This window comes from Entelurus aequoreus, linkage group LG07 (genome assembly GCF_033978785.1).
Source record: "Entelurus aequoreus isolate RoL-2023_Sb linkage group LG07, RoL_Eaeq_v1.1, whole genome shotgun sequence".
NCBI lineage: Eukaryota > Metazoa > Chordata > Actinopteri > Syngnathiformes > Syngnathidae > Entelurus > Entelurus aequoreus.
This window is the reverse complement of record NC_084737.1, coordinates 54,460,382-54,485,292: the sequence shown is the minus strand read 5'-3', so window position 1 is coordinate 54,485,292 and position 24,911 is coordinate 54,460,382. Positions and strand designations below refer to the sequence as shown.

The 24,911-nt window shown below is 41.4% G+C and overlaps 1 protein-coding gene across 1 annotated transcript in view; it reads left to right on the top strand.

Moving 5' to 3' along the window:
• The window catches only part of LOC133654038 (ATP-binding cassette sub-family C member 4-like), a 115,801-nt gene that overhangs the window by 26,653 nt on the left and 64,237 nt on the right, over window positions 1-24,911 (top strand). Inside the window, exons 3-7 of the mRNA XM_062053989.1 lie at window positions 950-1,070; window positions 12,617-12,841; window positions 12,900-12,989; window positions 15,244-15,407; window positions 18,786-18,911. Coding sequence (XP_061909973.1) covers window positions 950-1,070; window positions 12,617-12,841; window positions 12,900-12,989; window positions 15,244-15,407; window positions 18,786-18,911 — 726 coding nt within the window. The remainder of the gene's footprint in view (window positions 1-949; window positions 1,071-12,616; window positions 12,842-12,899; window positions 12,990-15,243; window positions 15,408-18,785; window positions 18,912-24,911) is intronic.

Here is a 24,911-nt window from a genome sequence, read left to right as displayed (position 1 = left end):
CCCTGCTTTAGAGGATTGTGATTGAAATATCAGTTGATAAACACTACATTTTTATATGTATTTTTTGCAGTCACATAGTTCAACGATTACAGTCCAGATGCATTAAACGTCCGTTAGTACCAGGATGTTCAAACATGGCAGATGTACGCATTGTCCCCATCTCGTAAAAAAAAAACACAAATTTTTAAGGTGTTGCCACTTCTGTTTTATTTTGTAGTAGTAGCGACTTCCTCCCGGTCAACTTCCTTTGTTTTAATTTTATCGAAGTGCGCATGCAAGTGATGTCGAGGCCACATTCGGGCCACATTGGGGCCTGTGCGCGTTTACACTGGAGTCTGATAAAAATCACATTTTACTTGCAGTGTCAGTTGGAAAAAATCAGATCTCCAAAAAATCAGATTTGGGCCACTTTGGCCTGCTGTGTAAACGTAGTCTTGAGGGCCAAAAAAATCTGATTTGGTGTACGGGGCCTTTGACTTTCCGAGTTGGAAATCCAACCTTGGGGGGCGTTCCCATTGAAGTTTCCAACTAGGAACTCGGAAGTTCCGACTTACCTGTACAAACGGAACACACCATAAATATTTGTATTTTATAAGCACAACATCAAAATGGCAGAAGCAAATCACAAAAAATAGCGAGTCAAACAGGCTGTTCATCTAAAGTACAAATTCTAAATGTTCGCTAAATCTGTTTTTCATGTCACAGTCTATCAAATGTTTACAGTCATGACTTCTTGATTGCACAGAGAAAAAGGCTTTCTGTCTATGAACATTTGTAGGGTTATTAAACTGTACATTTGTATGTTCTACTTGTAATTATTGTGTTCCAATTACCTTACAGGTCCCACAGTAAAAAAACATGGTGACTTCATTAATATAAACATGTGTATATAAATTATAATAATAATGTCATGTATAAACACGATGATCGTGATTATGATGTCTTTCAGGTTTTGGGATGTTGAAGTAAAAAAGGCCACAAAAGAGCTCCGAAAGCCCAAACTCACCAAAGTCCTTCTGAAGTGCTACGGGAAGTCGTACGCAGTAGCGGGACTGTTTGCGTTTTCACTGGTATGGTACAACTTCATCAATTTGTTATGTGATTTAAAATTGCTTTTATACAGTGGGAAAATACGTAATTGATCTTTTGCATTAAGCATTTATGCTACATTTATTTTAACAGAGGAAAAACATGAAATATAGTTTAGAAATTAATTTGTATTTTAATAAGTGAGGAAAATAAGTTTTACAAGTAAAAAAAAATGTATAAACCAAAGTACCCCGAGATTGCCAGGATACCTTTGGTGTGGGGGCATGATTCGGAGCGTGGTGGGGCGAAGTTACAATGATGTTGTCGTATAATTTGCATAGTTTGCCATGATGATATGATTTTCCTTAAAAAGGCTAAAAAAATGTATACACACTTTTAAAAACAAATCTTTGTTATTAGTATTAACATATTTTAATATCATATAATTTTGCTGTATTTTCAATTGTTGTTGCTTATTGTACAATGTACTTTGTTGAGCATTTTTCAAGTGTCTAGAGCTGGGGTCCCCAAACTTTTTGACTCTGGAGCTTCATTGGGTCAAAACAATTTGGCCGAGGGCCAGGCTGTATATATATATATATTTATATATATATATATATATATATATATAGATGGATAGATAGATAGATAGATAGATAGATAGATAGATAGATAGATAGATAGATAGATAGATATATTCGATATATTAGATATATATTTATTAGATATATATATATATATATTAGATATATATAGCGCACTTTCCGCACGCGCGATGATGTCACGTTATCGATGAAAAAATGCATTTTTAGACAATATGATTTGCCTGAGCGGCTAGGAGACACCGTGAGTAGCAAGCGGTACAAAGTGGATAAGAAAAGACAGAATTGTTTATTTAAAAAAATCCCGCGGGCCGTAGTTTGGGGACCCCTGGTCTAGAGACTTTCAATAATTTTCATGGCTGCGGTAGTTGTGACCCTAAGATGCAGGAACCAGGAGAACGACGTACAGGTAAGGGTCTTTTAATAAACTCAAAATAGGGAGAAGTAGTCATGCATGCAGAGGTCCTAAACATAATCAATCCTTGAGCCCTGAGGAACAGGTGAGGTAGGCATAAATAGCCGCCTTATTGGCAAATGCAACCAGGTGGGCCAGGCTGCCAATCACGGACAGGTGAGGGAAACGAGCGCTCAGGGAGTCAAGCAGGAAGGGGAACAAAAATAAGAGCGTCGACAGGAAACAATCACCAAACAAGGAACCACGACCAGAAGTCAAGTGACAGATCGTCACATTTTTCCTTAATTAAAAACGACCGGCTAAAAATCTAGCATCTTTTTCTGATGTTGACTGTACTCATGTTTAGTGGCTCTACTTCTGTCCCTCAAGGTCCCTGACGAAAGAGGCGAGCTGCAGCGAGCGTGACGTCACATTTGCTTCGCAAATTTTGTAGATCGCTGTCTGCGGGTATATCTGGGATATGATTAAGTTACGTCCACATCGCAGAAATGCTGACTATGCTTCAGATAACCGCTTGTGTCTTGTTTACATCCAGTTTTGGCAGTGTTGTTTTCGGTGATCAAAGCCTTTTTTCGGCGCCAAATTTTCGGAGCATCAATAGTCTATAGTGCGCAAATAATAGGCAATATATATCCATTCCTACTCCAACGATCTGCTGTTGGTATTTTTTTATGTTTGTGTGGTTTTGTCCATTGATTAGATTTTTCCCCTGTTTGCAAACACACCGTCTGTGTTTAAAAACGGATTGGTGGAGAATAAGGAAGTATTGTTGTGTCCGGAGAACCACGGAGACGAAAGTGTTTGCACGGGAGGTAAAACCTGTTGGATTTGGGACGGTTGTCATCATATTATTGGCAATAAAAGGTAAAAATAGCATGAGACTGTGTGACTTCTTCTCGTTGTCACAATACATTATTAGAGATGTCCGATAAATGCTTTAAAATGTAATATCGGAAATTATCGGTTTCGATTTCAAAAAGTAAAATTTATGACTTTTTAAAACGTCGCTGTACGGAGTGGTACACGGACGTAGGGAGAAGTACAGAGCGCCAATAAACCTTAAAGGCACTGCCTTTGCGTGCCGGCCCAATCACATATTATCTACGGCTTTTCACACACACAAGTGAATGCAATGTATACTTGGTCAACAGCCATACAGGTCACACTGAGGGTGACCGTATAAACAACTTTAACACTGTTACAAATATGCGCCACACTGTGAACCCACACCAAACAAGAATGACAAACACATTTCGGGAGAACATCCGCACCGTAACACAACATAAACACAACAGAACAAATACCCAGAACCCATTGCAGCACTAACTCTTCTGGGACGCTACAATATACACCCCCCCCACCCCCAACCCTGCCCACCTCAACCTACTCATGCTCTGAGGCATGTTTAAAAAAAATAATGCACTTTGTGACTTCAATAATAAATATGGCAGTGCCATGTTGGCATTTTTTTCCATAACTTGAGTTGATTTATTTTGGTAAAACCTTGTTACATTTTTTAATGCACCTAGCGGTGGCATCACAACAAAATTAGGCATAACATTGTGTTAATTCCACAACTGTATATATCGTTATCGGTTGATATCGGAATCGGTACTTAAGAGTTGGACAATATCGGAATATCGGATATCGGCAAAAAAGCCATTATCGGACATCTCTATACATTATATTCATTTAATTTGTTTTCACCTAAAACCCTTATTTTCAATGAGTGGTGGCTATGATTTTGCCGTGGCAGGCCGATACAATCAATTACATTAAACGGAAACGCTGTGTAATGCAAGCATTTTGTCCCAGGAATTCACATTTAGGTATGCAGGAATGCATTTTGTTTGAATTTGGGGTTTTGTCTTGCACTCCTGAAAATGTGTTCTACACTCTTGTGTTGAGGTGCAAGTGTAAGCTACACCAGCTCGCTCCTCCTCCTGCAAATCCTCCTGTGTAGCATGAGATGCACCTCTTAACAAGGGGCTGTGATTGGTTGGCTTGTAGAAATTTATTTCCTGTGTATCTGAGGTCATCATTTATAGTAAAAGTGAGTGGTGTAACAAATCAATTAGTCCTAGCTGCAGTCCCACTCCCATTCTTTCTTTAATTTGATCCATCCAGGATTTTGCATGCTTTTCTTGTAATTGTTGTGTAAAATGCCTGATTTCGTAGCAGCTTATTTAAACAGTTCAGCATAACGTTGCAATCTTTTGAGACTTATTTTCTTTTCATACCTTTGCATTAGCTTGTGGTTTTACAAAATTGTTATCAATATTTAAACAAATATTTGTTCCTCCCACCTCCAAAGACATACACCTGGGGATAGGTTGATTGGTGACACTAAATTGGCCCTAGTCTGTGAATGTGAGTGTGAATGTTGTCTGAAGTGAAGTGTTCCAAGTAGATAAGAGGAATTGTTTTTTTTTGTGGACATTACCAGAACATTTAATCAAAATCTACCCATAACTTTTCTAGTTATGTTGCTTACAAACAAACTCTGGCGAAAACATAACCTCTTTGGCGAGGTAAGAAAGTCTGTGTTCTACAAAGCAAAGCACGTCACTTTAGTCTCAAGCGTTTCCAAGCCGACACAGCCAGCTGGTCACGGTGCAGCACACGGAGAAAAATTACCAAAAAAAACCCTGTGCACCGCAGGACATACAAATAACCCTAAAAGCTACTACTCATCCATTTTCTACCACTTATCTCTCTCGATGTTGCGGGGGGCTGTAGTCTATCCATCAGCATTCGAGCGGAAGGCACGGTGCACCCTCGACAAGTCGCCACCTCATAAACCGTCTCCCAGAAAAGATATTTGAAGCCAGTGAAGCTAAACATCAGTTTGTAAGGTATTTACATTATTAAAAATAAATTGTTACACACACACACACACTCTCCACCGTGATTATAAATAGTATAATTTGTCTATAAAATTGCTATAACTATACCTCTGCATAATATTGTAAGCTTATTAACATTAAAGGAAACAACACATGGTGGTATAGCTCAGTTGGTAGAGTGGCCGTGCCAGCAAGTTGAGGGTTCCAGGTTCGATCCCCTCTTCCGCCATCCTAGTCACTGCTGTTGTGTCCTTGGGCAAGACACTTTACCCACCTGCTCCCAGTGCCACCCACACTGGTTTAAATGTAACTTAGATATTGGGTTTTACTATGTAAAAGCACTTTGAGTCACTAGAGAAAAGCGCTATATAAATATAATTCACTTCACTTCACTTCACTTCACACTGGTCTTTCCTCCTGTCCCTCCGTGGTTGCACAGCCTGCGATACGTCACTGCCATGGCGGTGCCGTTCCAGCGCTAAATATACGCAGAGTTTCTATATTTCCCACTCGCTGCAACAAAACCGTTCAGTTTAGCTAAAATCTGCTTGTTTTAAACAGAAAGTCATGCACAGGCACAAAATAAATTATCCGGAATATTTTAAAATTAAAATACTCCATTTTCATGATAGATTGTATTTTACACTTTTATACACCTTACCTTCTCTCTAAGCTGCCACCTTATCATGGTAGGGGAGTTTGAGTGTCCCAATGATCCTATAGGAGCTATGTTGTCTGGGGGCTTCTATGCCCCCTGGTAGCTGCCCATGGGGCCCGGGCGGGCCTGCCCAAAGAGGCAATGTGGGTCCCCCCTGCAATGGGCTCACCACTCATAGGAGGGGGCATAGAGGTTGGGTGCAATGTGGGCTGGGCGACAGCCAAAGGCAGGGCTCTTGGCGGTCCGATCGTCGGCTACAGAAGCTATCTTTTGGGAAGTTGAATATCACCCCTATGGGGGAGAAGGAACCTGATTCTGGTGCGCAAAGTGGAGAAGTTCCGGCTGGATCTAGTTGGACTCACTTCGACACACAGAAATGGCTCTGGAACCGGTCCTCTCGAGAGGGTATGGACTCTCTTCCACTCTGGCGTTGCAAGCAGTGAGAGGCATTGGGCGGAAGTGGCAATACTTGTTGCCTCACTGTTGAGAGCATGCATGTTGGAGTTAAACCCAGTAGACAAGAGGCTACCTTCCTTCTGCCTTCGGGTGTAAGGACAGGTCCTGACTGTTGGTGCTTATTCATCAAATAACAGTTCAGAGTACCCGCCCTTTTAAGATTCACCAGAGGGAGTACTGGAAACTGCTCCCCCAGGTGGGAGCAGTTTTGGGACCTTGTTCTGCTGGGGGACTTCAACGCTCACATTGGCAATAACAGCGAAACCTGGAGAGCCGTGATTCGAAGAAACGGCCACCCAAATCTGAACCCAAGTTGTGTTTTGTTATTGGGCTTTTGTGCTCACCACAGATTATCGATAACTAACACCATGTTCAAACATAAGGTTGTCCATAAGTGCACTTGACACCAGGACACCCGAGGTCGCATTTCGGTGATCGACTTTGTGGTTGTGTCATCGGATTTGCGGTCTCATGTTTTGGACACTCAGGTGAAAAGAGGGGCAGCGCTTTCAACCGATCACCACCTGAGAGAATTTCAATTCCCACTTCCAGGAAAATTCCGAACATGTCTCGAGGGAGGCGTTGGTCATTAAATCCGAGTGGACCATGTTCTGTGTCTCTATTGTCGAAGCAGCCGATCGGAGCTGTGGCCGCATGGTAGTTGGTCCCTGTCGTGGTGTTAATCCCAGAACCTGTTGGTGGACACCAGCGGTGAGGGATGCCGTCTAACTGAAGAAGTTACATTAAAAGTTAAAGTACCACTGATAGTCACACACTAAGTGTGGTGAAATTACCCTCTGCATTTGACCCATCCCCTTGTTCCACCACCCCCTGGGAGGTGAAGGGCAGTGAGCAGCAGCGGTGGCCGTGCTCGGGAATAATTTTGGTGAAGGAATCCTATCGGGTCCTTTTGCCCCATGTGACTCGGGAGGCAGCGGACAGGTACCGTCAGGCTAAGCGGCTTGCGGCTTTAGTGGTCGCAGAGGCAAAAACTTGGACATGGGAGGAGTTCGGGGAGGTTATGGAAAACGACTTCCGGATGGCTTTGAAACTATTCTAGACCATCATCCGCCGTCACAGGAAGGAAAGCAGTGTACTGTCAATACTGGTGTGCTGATGACCTCGACTGGGGTTATTGTGGATCGGGGGAGGGAATACTTCGAAGACATCCTCATTCCCACTTCCACGTCTCCTTATGAGGAAGCAGTGCCAGAGGAATCTCTCCCATTTCTGGGGCTGATATTGCAGAGGAAGCTAAAAATCTCCTCGGTGACAAGGCCCCAGGGGTGGATGAGAGCCTCCCGGAGTTCCTAAAGGCTCTGGATGCTGTGGGGGTGTCTTGGTTTATGACACTCTGCAGCATTGCGTGGACATCGGGGGCGGTGCCTCTGAATTGGCAGACCGGGTTGTCAGTTCCTCTTTTTAAGAAAGGGAACTGGAGGGTGTTCTCCAACTATAGTGGGATCACACTCCTCAGCCTTCCCAGAAAGGTCTGTTCAGCGGTACTGGTAAGGAGGCTACGCTGGATAGTTCAAGCTCGGATTTAGGAGGAGCAGTGTGGTTTTCATCCTGGTCGTGGAACTGTGGACCAGCTCAACACTCTTGGCAGGATCCTTGAGGGTGAATGGGAGGATCCTTGAGGGGGCATGTGCTTTGTGGACTTGGATAAGGCATTCCACTGTGTCCCTTGGCAAACCATTTGGGGAGTGTTCAGAGAGTATGGGGTACCGGCCGCCTAATTGTGGCGGTCGCTCCCTGTATGATCGGTGTCAGAGCTTGGTCCGCATTGCCGGCAGTAAGTCAAACCCAATTCCAGTAAGGGTTGGACTTTGCCTTTTGTCACAGATTCTGTTCATAACATCTTTGGACAGGACCTCTAGGCACAGTCAGGGCATTAAGAGGATCGGGTTTGGTAGCTGCAAGATTAGGTCTGCTTTTTGCAGATGGTTTGGTCCTGCTGGCTTCATTTGGCCAGGATCTTCAACTCTCACTGGATCAGTTTGCAGCCAAGTGTAAAGCCACTGGGATGAGAATCAGCACCTCCAAGTCTGAGTTCTTGCTTCTCGCCCGGAAAAGGGTGGAGTGCCATTTCCGGGGTGGGGAGGAGATCTTGCCCCAAGTGGAGGAGTTCAAGTACCTCAGGGTTTTGTTTACGAATGAGGGAAGAGTGGATCGTAAGATCGACAGGCGGATCGGTATGGCATCTGAAGTAACACAGACCCTGTATTGATCTGTAGTGGTGAAGAAGGAGCTGAGCCAGAAGGCAAAACTCTCAATTTACAGGTCAATCTACGTCCCTATCCTCACCTATGTTCATGAGCTTTGGGTTATGACCAATATTACAAGATCATGGGCCGAAATTAATTTATTCCGTTGGGTGGCAGGGCTCTTCCTTAGGGACACGGTGAGAAGCTCTGTCATTCGGGAGGAGCACAGAGTAAAGCAGCTGCTCCTCCACAATGAGAGGAGCCAGATGAGGTGGTTAGGGCATCTGGTCAGTATGGGGAATACCCAGGACACTTTTAGAAGACTAAATCTCCAAGCTGGCCTGGGAACGCCTCAGGATCCCCTAGGAGGAGCTGGACCAAGCGGCTTTGGAGAGGGAAGTCTGGGCTTCTCTACTTAGGCTGTTGCCTTCGTGACCCGACCTCAGATAAACAGAAGAAGATGGATGGATGGATAAACCCCCACTTGGCCGGGAGGGACAAATGGTAGAAATGGATGGATGTATAAACATTTAATGGACTTGAAGTCAACTTGTCAAAGGTTTTCAGACGTAATTTCACCTTGCTGACACAAATTGATGAGGACATACTGATTCTAGAGGTCCAAAATTGACAAAACATATACAGGCATATCCCGGGCAGCTATATAGGGATTTGGGGGCCCGTGTTAAATACAAACTGATACGGAAGCCGGGATATTAGGGGAGTAGCCTTCTTATTGTAAGTTTGCCAAGTGGAAGCAATAGAATACATCTATCTCCACCACGTAACCGCATTTAAAACATCTAGATCAGTAATTTTATCTTGATATACAAACCCCGTTTCCATATGAGTTGGGAAATTGTGTTAGATGTAAATATAAACGGAATACAATGATTTGCAAATCATTTTCAACCCATATTCAGTTGAATATGCTACAAAGACAACATATTTGATGTTCAAACTGATAAACTTTTTTTTTTTTGCAAAAAATCATTAACTTTAGAATTTAATGCCAGCAACACGTGACAAAGAAGTTGGGAAAGGTGGCAATAAATACTGATAAAGTTGAGGAATGCTCATCAAACACTTATTTGGAACATCCCACAGGTGAACAGGCAAATTGGGAGCAGGTGGGTGCCATGATTGGGTATAAAATTAGATTCCATGAAATGCTCAGTCATTCACAAACAAGGATGGGGCGAGGGTCACCACTTTGTCAACAAATGCGTGAGCAAATTGTTGAACAGTTTTGGAAAAACCTTTCTCAACCAGCTATTGCAAGGAATTTAGGGATTTCACCATCTACGGTCCGTAATATCATCAAAGGGTTCAGAGAATCTGGAGAAATCACAGCACGTAAGCAGCTAAGCCCGTGTTCGATCCCTCAGGCTGTACTGCATCAACAAGCGACATCAGTGTGTAAAGGATATCACCACATCGGCTCAGGAACACTTCAGAAACTCACTGTCAGTAACTACAGTTGGTCGCTACATCTGTAAGTGCAAGTTAAAACTCTCCTATGCAGGGCGAAAACCTTTTATCAACAACACCCAGAAACGCCGTCGGCTTCGCTGGGCCTGAGCTTATCTAAGATGGACTGATACAAAGTGGAAAAGTGTTCTGTGTTCTGACGAGTCCACATTTCAAATTGTCTTTGGAAACTGTGGACGTCGTGTCCTCCGGACCAAAGAGGAAAAGAACCATCCGGATTGTTATAGGCACAAAGTTGAAAAGCCAGCATCTGTGATGGTATGGGGGTGTATTAGTGCCCAAAACATGGGTAACTTACACATCTGTGAAGGCGCCATTAATGCTGAAAGGTACATACAGGTTTTGGAGCAACATATGTTGCCATCCAAGCAACGTTACCATGGACGCCCCTGCTTATTTCAGCAAGACAATGCCAAGCCACGTGTTACATCAACGTGGCTTCATAGTAAAAGAGTGCGGGTACTAGACTGGCCTGCCTGCAGACATGGATTAGATTTTTATATAGCGCTTTTCTAGACACTCAAAGCGCTTCACAGAGAAGTGAGAACCCATCATTCATTTTTACAACTCATTCATTCATCATTCATTCTCCGGTGTGAGCGGCACCGGGGGCAAGGGTGAAGTGTCCTGCCCAAGGACACAACGGCAGCGATTTTTGGATGGTAAGAGGCGGGGAGCGAACCTGCAACCCTCAGGTTTCTGGCAAGGCCGCTCAACCCACTACGCCATGCCGCCCCATTGAAAATGTGTGGCGCATTATGAAGCCTAAAATACCACAACGGAGACCCCGGACTGTTGAACAACTTAAGCTGTACATCAAGCAAAAATGGGAAAGAATTCCACCTGGAAAGCTTCAAAAATGTGTCTCCTGAGTTCCCAAACGTTTACTGAGTGTTGTTAAAAGGAAAGGCCATGTAACACAGTGGTGAACATGCCCTTTCCCAACTACTTTGGCACGTGTTGCAGCCATAAAATTCTAAGTTAATTATTATTTGCAAAAAAAAAAAAAAGTTTATGAGTTTGAACATCAAATATCTTGTTTTTGTAGCATATTCAACTGAATATGGGTTGAAAAGGATTTGCAAATCATTGTATTCCGTTTATATTTACATCTAACACAATTTCCCAACTCATGGAAACGGGGTTTGTAAAACCAAACTGAATGTTTTATTCATCCCTCAAGTTTTATGGAAATTTCAAAAAAAAAATTCTGAGGCTTTTGGCAGACTTCTTCTTGTTTTACTACGATACCCCACAGCTACACACCATCACTCATCATCTGACATATTACATTCTGTACATTGCAACTCAGCCCTGGGTCAGTTGGTATGTACAAATCGCAGGAATCTTTCCTTGAAAGATAATCTTAGCAGGCTTAATTGAAACTGAAAGACAAATATTTGCTGCTTCCAGTCCAGTAAGCTGCCAGGTAAATTATATAATGGCCTCCTGCTGATGGCACTTGCTGGAAGGAAGTAAAACAACTAACCCTCACATTCTCTACTGCTCCCAGAAATGTTTCTTTTACTTTGGAGCAAGTACTAACGTGGTTGTATACTGTTCATTTTCAAACTCCAACGCTCACATTCCGCAGCCTCCTTTCCCGACCATGACTATACAATGTTGCCTTTGGTTAACGGTTCAAAGTTTGGTTTCATCAAACTTCAATCCCCACACGCCCATCCCTACCCCTCACCACCACTCAGAGCAACGTGGAGACATGCCCCCGTCAAGCGGTTAATGGTTATTATTAAACAATGAAAAACAGTTGGATTTTGCATATACAGTACTTTGGTTGTCCTTAGTAATCTGTTCCAAAAGGTCAGACAAGGAGGGAATCGTACAAAAACCGAAGTAAATCCAATGAATCTGTTCCATAGACTTGCAGGTACAGTAGTGCCTTGAAATTCTATAAAAGAGCTCATAATCCAAAACACTCGTATCTTAAATCAATGTTCCCCATTGAAATTAATTTAATTTCAGTTATTCCGTGCTGGCCGTTTCCCTCCAAAAAACACCACAATTTTACCATTAAACATGTTTTTAATAAGAATAATTATCTTCTTGATAAGGAATATTGTATCAAAAATACAATAGAATATACTACAAACAAACAAGTACATTAGTTTTATGAATGAATGTAATAACAATATAGAATAGAAGAATAGAATAGAATGGAATAGAATGGACTTTATTGTCATTATATTTGCATATAACGAGATTAAGGACTCCAATTTAAGGTGCGGTAGTGGGAACAAATATGGGATAAAAATTAATTACACAAGAAGTAATAAAGACAAAACTAAGAATTGAAATAAATACACTACTATCCAATAAAAATATAGTATATAGAAAACAATATTTTTTTTTCCATAACTTGAGTTGATTTATTTTGGAAAACCTTGTTACATTGTTTAATGCATCTAGCGGGGAATCGCAACAAAATTAGGCATAATAATGTGTTAATTCCACGACTGTATATATCGGTATCGGTTGATATCGGTATCGGTAATTAAGAGTTGGACAATATCGGAATATCGGATATCGGCAAAAAAGCCATTATCGGACATCTCTAATCATAACCTTGCACAGGTAATTAATAGAAGGCTGCATGTCTGTGCGTGTTTTTTTTGTTTGTTTGCCGCTTCCAGGCAGGCTGCACAAGGGCTCACTCTTTGCGAAATGAAAGAAACAGAGTGAACCCTCTTGTCAGTCATCTACTCTCTTTGACTATGTGGGTGGAGGGGGGCAGCTAGTATACACCTACAGGGAAGGTCAGTTGTTTAACGTGAACATAAGGTAGCATAGTAGAACCCCAAAAAATTAAACCACTTTTTCCTTGTCCTATTTCGGACATTTAATGAAAGTTTGAGGAGGACATTTGAATAATGCTTTCTGTCTTTCTTTTACAGGAAGCAATCAAAGTTATCCAGCCGCTCCTTCTGGGGAAAATAATTCTGTTCTTCGAGAATTATGATCCAGATGACCGTGGTAGTCTTCTGGTGGCTTATGGCTGCGCTGGTGCCATGTGCCTCTCCACCTTTGCTTTAACACTCCTGCAACATCTCTACTACTATTTTGTCCAAAGAATCGGCATGAAGATGAGAGTGGCTGTGTGTCATGTGATCTACTGCAAGGTGAGGATGGCACACAATTTAAAAGTGCTTACAACTCATCGGACGTCTTTGTCTTCAGGCTCTTCGTCTTAGCAGCCAAGCAATGGGACAAACCACCACGGGACAAATTGTAAACCTCCTTTCCAATGACATCAACCGCTTTGATGAGGTCAGGTGTGCTCCCACACTTCAATGATCATCTTCTCAACAACCCTTAATACAAACCCCGTTTCCATATGAGTTGGGAAATTGTGTTAGATGTAAATATAAACGGAATACAATGATTTGCAAATCCTTTTCAACCCATATACAATTGAATGCACTACAAAGACAACATATTTGATGTTCAAACTCATAAACTTTATTTTTTTTTTGCAAATAATATTCAACTTAGAATTTCATGGCTGCAACACGTGCCAAAGTAGTTGGGAAAGGGCATGTTCACCACTGTGTTACATGGCCTTTCCTTTTAACAACACTCAGTAAACGTTTGGGAACTGAGGAGACACATTTTTGAAGCTTCTCAGGTGGAATTCTTTCCCATTCTTGCTTGATGTACAGCTTAAGTTGTTCAACAGTCCGGGGGTCTCCGTTGTGGTATTTTAGGCTTCATAATGCGCCACACATTTTCAATGGGAGACAGGTCTGGACTACAGGCAGGCCAGTCTAGTACCCGCACTCTTTTACTATGAAGCCACGTTGATGTAACACGTGGCTTGGCATTGTCTTGCTGAAATAAGCAGGGGCGTCCATGGTAACGTTGCTTGGATGGCAACATATGTTGCTCCAAAACCTGTATGTACCTTTCAGCATTAATGATGCCTTCACAGATGTGTAAGTTACCCATGTTTTGGGCACTAATACACCCCCATACCATCACAGATGCTGGCTTTTCAACTTTGTGCCTATAACAATCCGGATGGTTCTTTTCCTCTTTGGTCCGGAGGACACGACGTCCACAGTTTCCAAAGACAATTTGAAATGTGGACTCGTCAGAACACAGAACACTTTTCCACTTTGTATCAGTCCATCTTAGATAAGCTCAGGCCCAGCGAAGCCGACGGCGTTTCTGGGTGTTGTTGATAAAAGGTTTTCGCCCTGCATAGGAGAGTTTTAACTTGCACTTACAGATGTAGCGACCAACTGTAGTTACTGACAGTGAGTTTCTGAAGTGTTCCTGAGCCGATGTGGTGATATCCTTTACACACTGATGTCGCTTGTTGATGCAGTACAGCCTGAGGGATCGAACACGGGCTTAGCTGCTTACGTGCTGTGATTTCTCCAGATTCTCTGAACCCTTTGATGATATTACGGACCGTAGATGGTGAAATCCCTAAATTCCTTGCAATAGCTGGTTGAGAAAGGTTTTTCTTAAACTGTTCAACAATTTGCTTGCGCATTTGTTGACAAAGTGGTGACCCTCGCCCCATCCTTGTTTGTAAATGACTGAGCATTTCATGGAATCTACTGTTATACCCAACCATGGCACCCACCTGTTCCCAATTTGCCTGTTCACCTGTGGGATGTTCCAAATAAGTGTTTGATGAGCATTCCTCAACTTTATCAGTATTTATTGCCACCTTTCCCAACTTCTTTGGCACGTGTTGCTGGCATCAAATTCGAAAGTTAATGATTATTTGCAAAAAAAAAAAGTTTATCAGTTTGAACATCAAATATGTTGTCTTTGTAGCATATTCAACTGAATATGGGTTGAAAATGATTTGCAAATCATTGTATTCCGTTTATATTTACATCTAACACAATTTCCCAACTCATATGGAAACGGGGTTTGTATATAGTGTAGCCACACTCGTAACCCATCAGAATATACTTGTGTTTAAAGTCAAATGATTTGGGATATCCTCAGGGCCAGCTCGCTTAATGCACGGGCTTTGTAATGGTTTAGTTGGCGGCCTCATACCCAGACGTGCATGCGCCTGTACAGGAAAAAAATGTGTGAAAGAAATGACCTAAAAACGCTTTGTTGCTGTTAAATTGGTGAGTGAAATCATAAACTATTTAAACGTGCTTTTGTAACATTATGTTATCCTTTGGCTGTGTGTGGGTTCCAGTTAGTATGGCTTACATTATGTCGGACCAGGAAGAGGGTGGGTTACAGCTGGTGGACTGGTCATCGGGTGTTATTGTTTACTCTGCGTGTGGCCCCCAACACATAAAACAACATTGACAACCAGAAGAAGCTTGTAAAATGTCAATTAATAAATGACAAAAGCCAAGGTACCACTATACTTGTAACTTCACATATCTTTGACATCACACAAACGCCTTGTATTTGCAATATTTACTATCATTTGACTTTAAATAGTTCTGTATTCCTATGGGTTAAATGCATGTTTGAACATGTTGTTCATGCCCTGTAAGTACAAATAACGATGATTTCAATGTTTGTACTTGGTTTACAGATTACGCTCAATGTTCACTACCTGTGGGTGGGGCCGCTACAAGCAGCTGTCATCATCGCTTTCCTTTGGTATGAGATCGGGCCGTCGTGTCTGGCAGGTGTGGCCGTCCTCGCCTTATTGATACCCGTGCAGACGTGGTTTGGGAAGCTTTTTGGAATCTTTAGGTGAATAAAGCAGGACACAGCTGAATCTGATTAGAATTAGAAGTTTAAAGGGCCTGTTTGCAAACTTTCCGCTGTTGCCTATACTGCAAAAAAGATGTCAAGTTAAGATAAAAAGATTAGATTTTAGGAACAAATACTAAAAACTAGAGATGTCCGATAATGGCTTTTTTGCCGATATCCGATATTCCGATATTGTCCAACTCTTTAATTACCGATTCCGATATCAACCGATAGCGATATATACAGTCGTGGAATTAACACATTATTATGCCTAATTTTGTTGTGATGCCCCGCTGGATGCATTAAACAATGTAACAAGGTTTTCCAAAATAAATCAACTCATGTTATGGAAAAAAATGCCAACATGGCACTGCCATATTTATTATTGAAGTCACAAAGTGCATTATTTTTTTTAACATGCCTCAAAACAGCAGCTTGGAATTTGGGACATGCTCTCCCTGAGAGAGCATGAGGAGGTTGAGGTGGGCGGGGTTGGGGGGGGCGGAGTTGAGGTGGGGGGCTAGGGGGTAGCGGGGGTGTATATTGTAGCGTCCCGGAAGAGTTAGTGCTGCAAGTGGTTCTGGGTATTTGTTCTGTTGTGTTTATGTTGTGTTACGGTACGGATGTTCTCCCGAATTGTGTTTGTCATTCTTGTTTGGTGTGTGTTCACAGTGTGGCGCATATTTATAACAGCGTTAAAGTTGTTTATACGGTCACCCTCAGTGTGACCTGTATGGCTGTTGATCAAGTATGTCTTGCATTCACTTGTGTGTGTGAAAAGCCGTAGATATTATGTGACTGGGCCGGCATGCAAAGGAAGTGCCTTTAAGGTTTATTGGCGCTCTTTACTTCTCCCTACGTCCGTGTACACAGCGGCGTTTTAAAAAGTCATAAATTTTACTTTTTGAAACCGAAATCGATAATTTCCGATATTACATTTTAAATCATTTATCGGCCGATAATATCGGCAGTCCGATATTATCGGACATCCCTACTAAAAACTAGTAAAATTTACTAGCTGCAGGGCCAGATAATTTTACTTGATAAGACATCCTAAATTAAGATTTGGATATCTAGAAATTAGCAGGATTTTGAAGATACAAAGAAGTACCGGTATTTCATTCTGAAAATAAGCTTTGTTGAACTTCCATCCATCCATTTTCTACCGCTTATTCCCTTCGGGGTCGCGGGGGGCGCTGAAGCCTATCTCAGCTACAATCGGGCGGAAGGCGGGGTACACCCTGGAAAAGTCGCCACCTCATCGCAGGGCCAACACAGATAGACGGACATCACATTCACACACTAGGGCCAATTTAGTGTTGCCAATCAACCTATCCCCTTTGTTGAACTTGCAATTCTTAAATTAAGCATCCTCGAGATGTTGCAGAATTTTTAAACAAGATTTTCTATGTGGTGGAAAACCAAAATATCTTATTTGAATAGTTATTTTCTTAATTTCAGCATTTTTAACTACTATAGAAAAAATATAACAATTCTTGCTAAAATTAAGATTAGTCAACGACTAAAAATAAGTAAATAGCTCTTAAAACTAGGGACGTTTCTAGAAATAAAATGGTAAATATTTGCAAGTGGCAAGTAATTTGTAGTTTAGCTTTGCAATGTGTTGTAATTGGACTTGTTCCAGCTTTTAGCACTTAATGATGTAAATTACATCCTATACACACATAGGGATTAGTTATATTTGTTGTCAGCTCATGATAGCGATTTGGCTAAGACTACTAATGTTAGCTGTCATTGATTTTATATTCTATCTTAAAGGCCTACTGAAACCCACTACTACCGACCTCGCAGTCTGATAGTTTATATATCAATGATGAAATCTTAACATTGCAACACATGCCAATACGGCCGGGTTAGATTAGTAAAGTGCAATTTTAAATTTCCCGCGAAATATCCTGCTGAAAACGTCTCGGTATGATGACGTTTGTGCGTGACGTCACGGATTGTAGAGGACATTTTGGGACACCATTGTGGCCAGCTATTAAGTCGTCTGTTTTCATCGCAAAATTCCACAGTATTCTGGACATCTGTGTTGGTGAATCTTTTGCAATTTGTTTAATGAACAATGGAGATAGCAAAGAAGAAAGCTGTAAGTGGGAAGCGGTGTATTAGCGGCAGGCTGCAGCAACACAAACACGTAGCGGCTACGTCGTAGCCGGTGTTTCATTGTTTACATTCCCGAACAATGACAGTCAAGCTTTACCATTGGCCTGTGGAGAACTGGGACAACAGAGACTCTTACCAGGAGGACTTTGAGTTGGATACGCATGCTTGTGGAGATGGGACAACAGAGACTCTTACCAGGAGGACTTTGAGTTGGATAGCAGACGCGCTACCAGGAGTACGCTGCTGCGGCTTCCAAACATTTGATCGCTTGCCCGTACATGCGTGCCGCTATGTGCATGTCACGTTTGTAACTTTGGGGAAATATATGTGCTGTATGAACTTTGCGGAGGTGAACGGTACTTTGGGCTGTGGGATTGAGTGTGTTGTGCAGGTGTTTGATTTGTATTGGCGGGTTATATGGGCGGGAGGGGGGAGGTGTTTGTTATGCGGTATTAATTAGTGGCATATTAAATATAAGCCTGGTTGTGTTGTGGCTAATAGAGTATATATATGTCTTGTGTTTATTTACTGTTTTAGTCATTCCCAGCTGAATATCAGGTCTCACCCGCCTCTCACAGCATCTTCCCTATCTGAATCGCTTCCACTGCCCTCTAGTCCTTCACTCTCACTTTCCTCATCCACAAATCTTTCATCCTCGCTCAAATTAATGGGGAAATCGTCGCTTTCTCGGTCCGAATCGCTCTCGCTGCTTGTGGCCATGATTGTAAACAATGTGCAGATGTGAGGCGCTCCACAACCTGTGACGTCACGTTACTTCCGGTACAGGCAAGGCTTTTATATCAGCGACCAAAAGTTGCAAACTTTATCGTCGATGTTTTCTACTAAATCCTTTCAGCAAAAATATGGCAATATCGCAAAATGATCAAGTATGACACAGAATGGATCTGCTATCCCCGTTTAAATGAGAAAATCTCATTTCAGTAGGCCTTTAACAACATGACTGCAAATTGTTATTTGCTTCTGTTGGACTGCTTTAGTGTATCTGCATGCGCTTGGTGCAAATATATGTGCACAAAACAGCCTTTAACTGCAGACAAATTCTTTGAGCCGACAAGCAATTTTCACTCAATATAGTTAGTGATTATGAAAAATATAGGCATTTGAAAATATATACTGTATATGTTCTCTTAAACTACTAATTGTAACATAAGCTAGCCGGTGGTTAAAAATGTAAACTTTGAGTAAATTTAAGTGGTACATGTGTGATAAATGAATGTTTCTTTTATGCAGGAGTAAAACAGCTGTTCTGACTGACAGTCGAATCCGCATCATGAACGAAGTGGTGTCTGGCATCAGAATCATCAAGATGTATGCCTGGGAAAAACCCTTCTCTGCTCTCATCACAGAGTCCAGGAGGTACTTATACTTTTGTTCCTGCTACTTTATTCTCTTTTGTGCTAGGTTTGATTTTACGCCACCTACTTGTTGCATGTCAAAGTGTGTTAAAACATATCATTGGAGAGCTTAGTTACTCATCATTCCATAATACAATTACAACTGCAGGCTCAATAAAATTGTTCTTGTTAGATCACTCATAAACATGAGACCTCACAGTATTATATACTGTTATAAAGTGCTACTATACAGTATTTCACTCGCAGATAAAAGTCAGACAAATAATAATATCCATCCATCCATCCATCCATCCATCTTCTTCCGCTTATAATTCATTATATTTATATAGCACTTTCAAAAGGTACTCCAAAACACTTCACACATACCATAATCAATAATAGAACAAGCAAAATATAAGGGACGTGCACAGATGGACTGACCCATAGTGGTGCTCAAGCACCTGCGGTTTTGTCCTCTTTGAGAAAAGTGCCATGTTAACAATAAAAATTACTCTCTGTAATTAATTTCCCCCAAAATATTTTTCGATATCTGATTAAGCGTTTTTTTTTAAATTTTGTGAGCCTTTTTACCTCGCCCCTGACGCCCCCCACTCTCGCCTTCCTTCTCAAGTAACGCTGAGCCAACAGTATGTCACTATTGACACGCAGCATTCAAGAGACGGGTAATAGCGATGTTGGTGTAATCCCCTGACATTAGCGCTTCTGAAAACATTATGTCGCTATTTGTCCAAAATTCCTTTAAAGGCCTACTGAAATTAATTTTTTTTATTTAAACGGAGATAGCAGATCTATTCTATGTGTCATACTTGATCATTATGCGATATTGCCATATTTTTGCTGAAAAGATATAGTATAGAACAACGACGATAAAGATCGCAACTTTTGGTATCTGATAAAAAAAAGGCTTGCCCCTACCGGAAGTAGCGTGACGTAGTCAATTGAACATATACGCAAAGTTCCCTATTGTTTACAATGATGGCCGCATGAAGTGAGAGAGATTCGGACCGAGAAAGCGACAATTTCCCCATTAATTTGAGCGAGGATGAAAGATTTGTGGATGAGTAAAGTGCAAGTGAAGGACTAGTGGGGAGTGGATGCGATTCAGATAGGGAAGATGCTGTGAGAGCCGGGGGTGACCTGATATTCAGCTGGGAATGACTACAACAGTAAATAAACACAAGACATATATATACTCTATTAGCCACAACACAACCAGGATTATATTTAATATGCCACAAATTAATCCTGCATAAAAACACCTCAGTGTTTGTTATGCTAGCTCCTAGCTCCTATGCTAGCTCCTAGCTCCATAGAACACGCCAATACAATTCAAACACCTGCACAACACACACAATCACTCAGCCCAAAAGACCGTTCACCTAACCCAAGGTTCATAAAGCTTATATATTTAAACAAAGTTACGTGCGTGATGCGCACGTACTGGCAAGCGATCAAATGTTTGGAAGCGCAGCTGCTACTCACGGTACCTGATATTCAGCTGGGAATGACTAAAACAGTAAATAAACACAAGACATATATATACTCTATTAGCCACAACACAACCAGGCTTATATTTAATATGCCACAAATTAATCCTGCATAAAAACACCTACGTGTTTGTTATGCTAGCTCCTAGCTCCTCTGCTAGCTCCTAGCTCCATAGAACACGCCAATACAATTCAAACACCTGATCAACACACACAATCACTCAGCCCAAAAGACCGTTCACCTAACCCAAGGTTCATAAAGCTTATATATTTAAACAAAGTTACGTACGTGACGCTCACGTACGGTCAAGCGATCAAATGTTTAGAAGCCAAAGCTGCATACTCACAGTAGCACGTCTGCGTCTTTGCCATCCAAATCAAAGTAATCCTGGTAAGAGTCTGTGTTGTCCCAGTTCTCTACAGGCGTCTGTGTATCGAAGTCAAAAGTCCTCCTGGTTAGAGTCTCTGTTATCCGAGTTCTTCCATCTTGACTGCATCTTTCGGGAATGTAAACAATGAAACACCCCCGGCTGTGTTGTGTTGCTGCTGACTTCCTTCGCAAAATACGTCCGCTTTGCACCGAGAACTTTCTTCTTTGCTTGCTCAGCTTCTTTCTCCATAATGCAATTAACATAATTGCAACAGATTCACCAACACAGATGTCCAGAATACATCCAGAATGAGATGAAAACAGCTATTTCGTATTGGCTTCAATGTGGAAGCCATACCCGTGTTCCCCGGGCTACGTCATGCGCATATGTCATCCTCAGAGGCGTTTCGAACCGGAAGTTTAGCGGCAAATTTAAAATTGCACTTTATAAGTTAACCCGGCCGTATTGGCATGTGTTGCAATGTTAAGATTTCATCATTGATACATAAACTATCAGACTGCGTGGTCGGTAGTAGTGGGTTTCAGTAGGCCTTTAACAAAATAGAAAAACAACTCAAAGCCATGTCCAGCTGTTTACTGATGTCTGTCGTGTTTAATAAAAGGAGAGAGGGCATACTTGTCAACAATTGCAATTCAATATATTTCCTGGGGACAAATGATAAAAAATTGGTGTACATTATCATCAAAAATTGTCGTTATCTTAGTAAAAAGAAAAGATAACCTATTCGGGACTTGAATCTATGTCCCTTAAATTTACATCTCCTTAGTGTTATAACAACTGAGCTATCCATTCTGACGGAGATTTATGGGCAAGCCAATAATTTAACTTCAGTTTCACTGTTCTAGTAGAAAAGTTTAAAGAGGACCTGCACTTTTTTTTTTTTTCCAATTTTGCCTATCGGCAGCAGTAAATTGGCCCTACTGATTGAATGTGAGTGTGAATGTAGTCTGTGTATCTGTGTTGGCCCTGTGATGAAGTGGCGACTTGTCCAGGGTGTACCCCGCCTTCCGCCCGTGTGCAACCCCCGCGACCTCGTAAGGCAGTGGTCCCCAACCTTTTTGTAACTGCGGACCGGTCAACGCTTGAAAATTTGTCCCACGGACCGGGGGGCGGGGAGGTATTTGTATTTATTTTCTGTCATAAAAAAAGACAATCATGTGTGCTTACGGACTGTATCCCTGCAGACTGTATTGATCTATATTGATATATAATGTAGGAACCAGAAATATTAATAACAGAAAGAAACAACCCTTTTGTGCGAATGAGTGTGAATGAGTGTAAATGGGGGAGGGAGGTTTTTTGGGTTAGTGCACTAACTGTAAGTGTATCTTGTGTTTTTTATGTTGATTTAATTAAAAAAAATACAATTTTTTTTAAAATTTATTTCTTGTGCGGCACGGTACCAATCGATCCACGGCCCGGTGGTTGGGGACCACTGTCGTAAGGGACAAGCGGTAGAAAATAATGGATGGAGGATTCACAATCATTATGAAAGACATGACGATGGATGTTATTATTCTTTGCATTCGAAATATTAAATAAATGCGATCAAAAATGTGCTTACAATAGAGCCTATAGGCACACACGGAAGTGATCACAGCGCCGCTATAAATAGTTTGGCTGCATTAGCGCATATAACAACGATATCACTAATACTTGGTTAACATTCAAGCCACAAAATGTAGATGGAGTAATGTTGGCGCTTTTTGAATGGTTATTTATTGGAATTTATGGGCGAAATACAGGGGCTCCCATTGTTTTTGCTATAAGCGGACTTTTATTTACTTTTATTTACAAGTTAGAATGCATTAAAAAATCCATCCGTTGTCATGTCTTTCATAATGATTGTGAACAATAGGCAAAATAAAATAAAAAGTGCAGTTCCCTTAAAGCATGGGTGTCAAACTCTGGCCCGCTGGCTAAATTTGGCCCGCCGTGTAATTTCATTTGGCCCTAGAGGCAATATCAAATTAACATTAGAGCTGGCCCGCCGGTATTATACAGCGGCGGTGCCGCTGTAACACCGCATTCACCGCTAATACTCATACTTGCCAACCCTCTTGATTTTCAGTGCCCCTCCCGAAAGTCTCCTGGGGCAACCATTTTCCCGAATTTCTCCCGATTTTCACCCGGACAACAATATTGGGGGCGTGCCTTAAAGGCACTGCCTTCAGCGTCGTCTACAACCTGTCGTCACGTCTGCTTTTCCTCCATACAAACAGCGTGCCGGCCCAGTCACATAATATATGCGGCTTCTACACACACATAAGTAAATGCAAGGCATACTTGATCAACAGCCATACAGATCACACTAAGGGTGTCTGCATAAACAACTTTAACACTGTTACAAATATGCGCCACGCTGTGAAACCACACCAAACAAGAATGACAAACACATTTCGGGAGAACATCCCCACCGTAACACAACATAAACACAACAGAACAAATACCCAGAACCCCTTGCAGTACTAACTCTTCCGGGACGCTACAATACACACCCCTCGCTACCACCAAACCCCGCCCCCCCAACCGCCCCCACCTGAGCCCCGACATTAATGAACTAGCATCCCAGAAAAGATGGCAGGTATCTGGCTTGGGCACATCAGATTAGATCAGTGTGTTGCAAACTGAGCAGTAAAAAGGCCTGAATGGTTGATTTATTCATTGTTATTTTATTTTCAAATGTATTAGCCTGTGGAAAAAGTTAATATTTACCTCAGAAGGCTGAAAATTGAAAAGAGGCATTCCATTTTTTATTTACATTTTATTTAATATACCATTGATGTTTTTTTGTTTGTTTTTTGAAAGTTGATTTTACACTATTAAGTTATATAAGCGTTGCTTGTTCCATATTCAGTGTTAAAGCAAATCAGTGTAGCAAACTGAGCAATAATTAACGTTTTATTCATGCACTTTCTCTTGCTACTTCAAGGCTTGAATGTTTGATTCATTCATTATTGTTATTTTATTTTCAAATTTATTACTAGCCTGTGGAAAAAGTTTATTTTGATATTTACCTCAGAAGGCTGCAAATATAAAAGAGGCATTCAATTTTATTTAAATTTGATTTGATATGCCATTGATATTTTTGAATTATTATTATTATTATTATTTGAAACTCGATTTTGCATGTCACTATAAAGTTATATAAGCCTTGCTTGTTCAATATTCAATGCAAAACTTGTTTGGGTCCCTATTAAAAGGTTATTTTTTCAACCTTGGCCCGCGGCTTTGTTCAGTTTTAAATTTTGGCCCACTCTGTATTTGAGTTTGAGACCCCTGCCTTAAAGAGTTCTGTTTTATTTGAAATCCTAATCATTACCATATTAGTTGAAAAATTTATAATAACAATAATACTTTTATGAATACTTTTTTGACGGGTGCCCTTTTTTCTGGATTGAGCACTTGCCACCCTAAAGTCTGCGCACGTGCGTGCAAAAAATACAAGTTAAATCATCATAAAATAAACAAAAGAAAAGAGAATACGGGATTAGGGAATGTTTAGTCTAATATTAAAAGCAGTTTTGAAGAAGTGCGTCTTATGTCTTTTGAAAATTGTGGGTTTGTGACATGTGAGAGGTTTGTTATCTGAGAGAGTTCCAGAAGGAGGTGGAGACAGAGAAGGCTCGGTCCACCCAGGTTCAGTGTTGGATTCTGTGAGGAGCAGACAGCTGGTGCTTGTTATTGGAACAGAAATTTCGAGGAGTGTGAAGCTTGAGCGGTAAGAGGGGGCCAAGTTGTGGATGGCTTTGTGGGTCAGGAGAAGTGAGGAGGCATGCAGCAGAGTTTTGGAGGACTTTGGAAGATGGACCATTGGTAATGATGTTGCAGGAATCCAGTCTGGAAGTGATGAACGCATGAATAAATGAAGAGTTCAGGCGCAAAAACCGACAAGTTACATGCCGCCAATTTTGACTAAATAGTTTACACCATTTTCTATCAGGAGGTAAAATGTAATTTTCCGCAAAAGTGACTTATCTTTCGCATTTCACTCCATCAGGACCAATCAGTGCATCGAAATTTGACGACGTCATCCAATATCAGTGATCATGTTTTTGCAAAGAAATGTTGTTTGGAGTTATAGTATCTTTTTTTGCTGCAAAATTTGTACAAAATGATCAA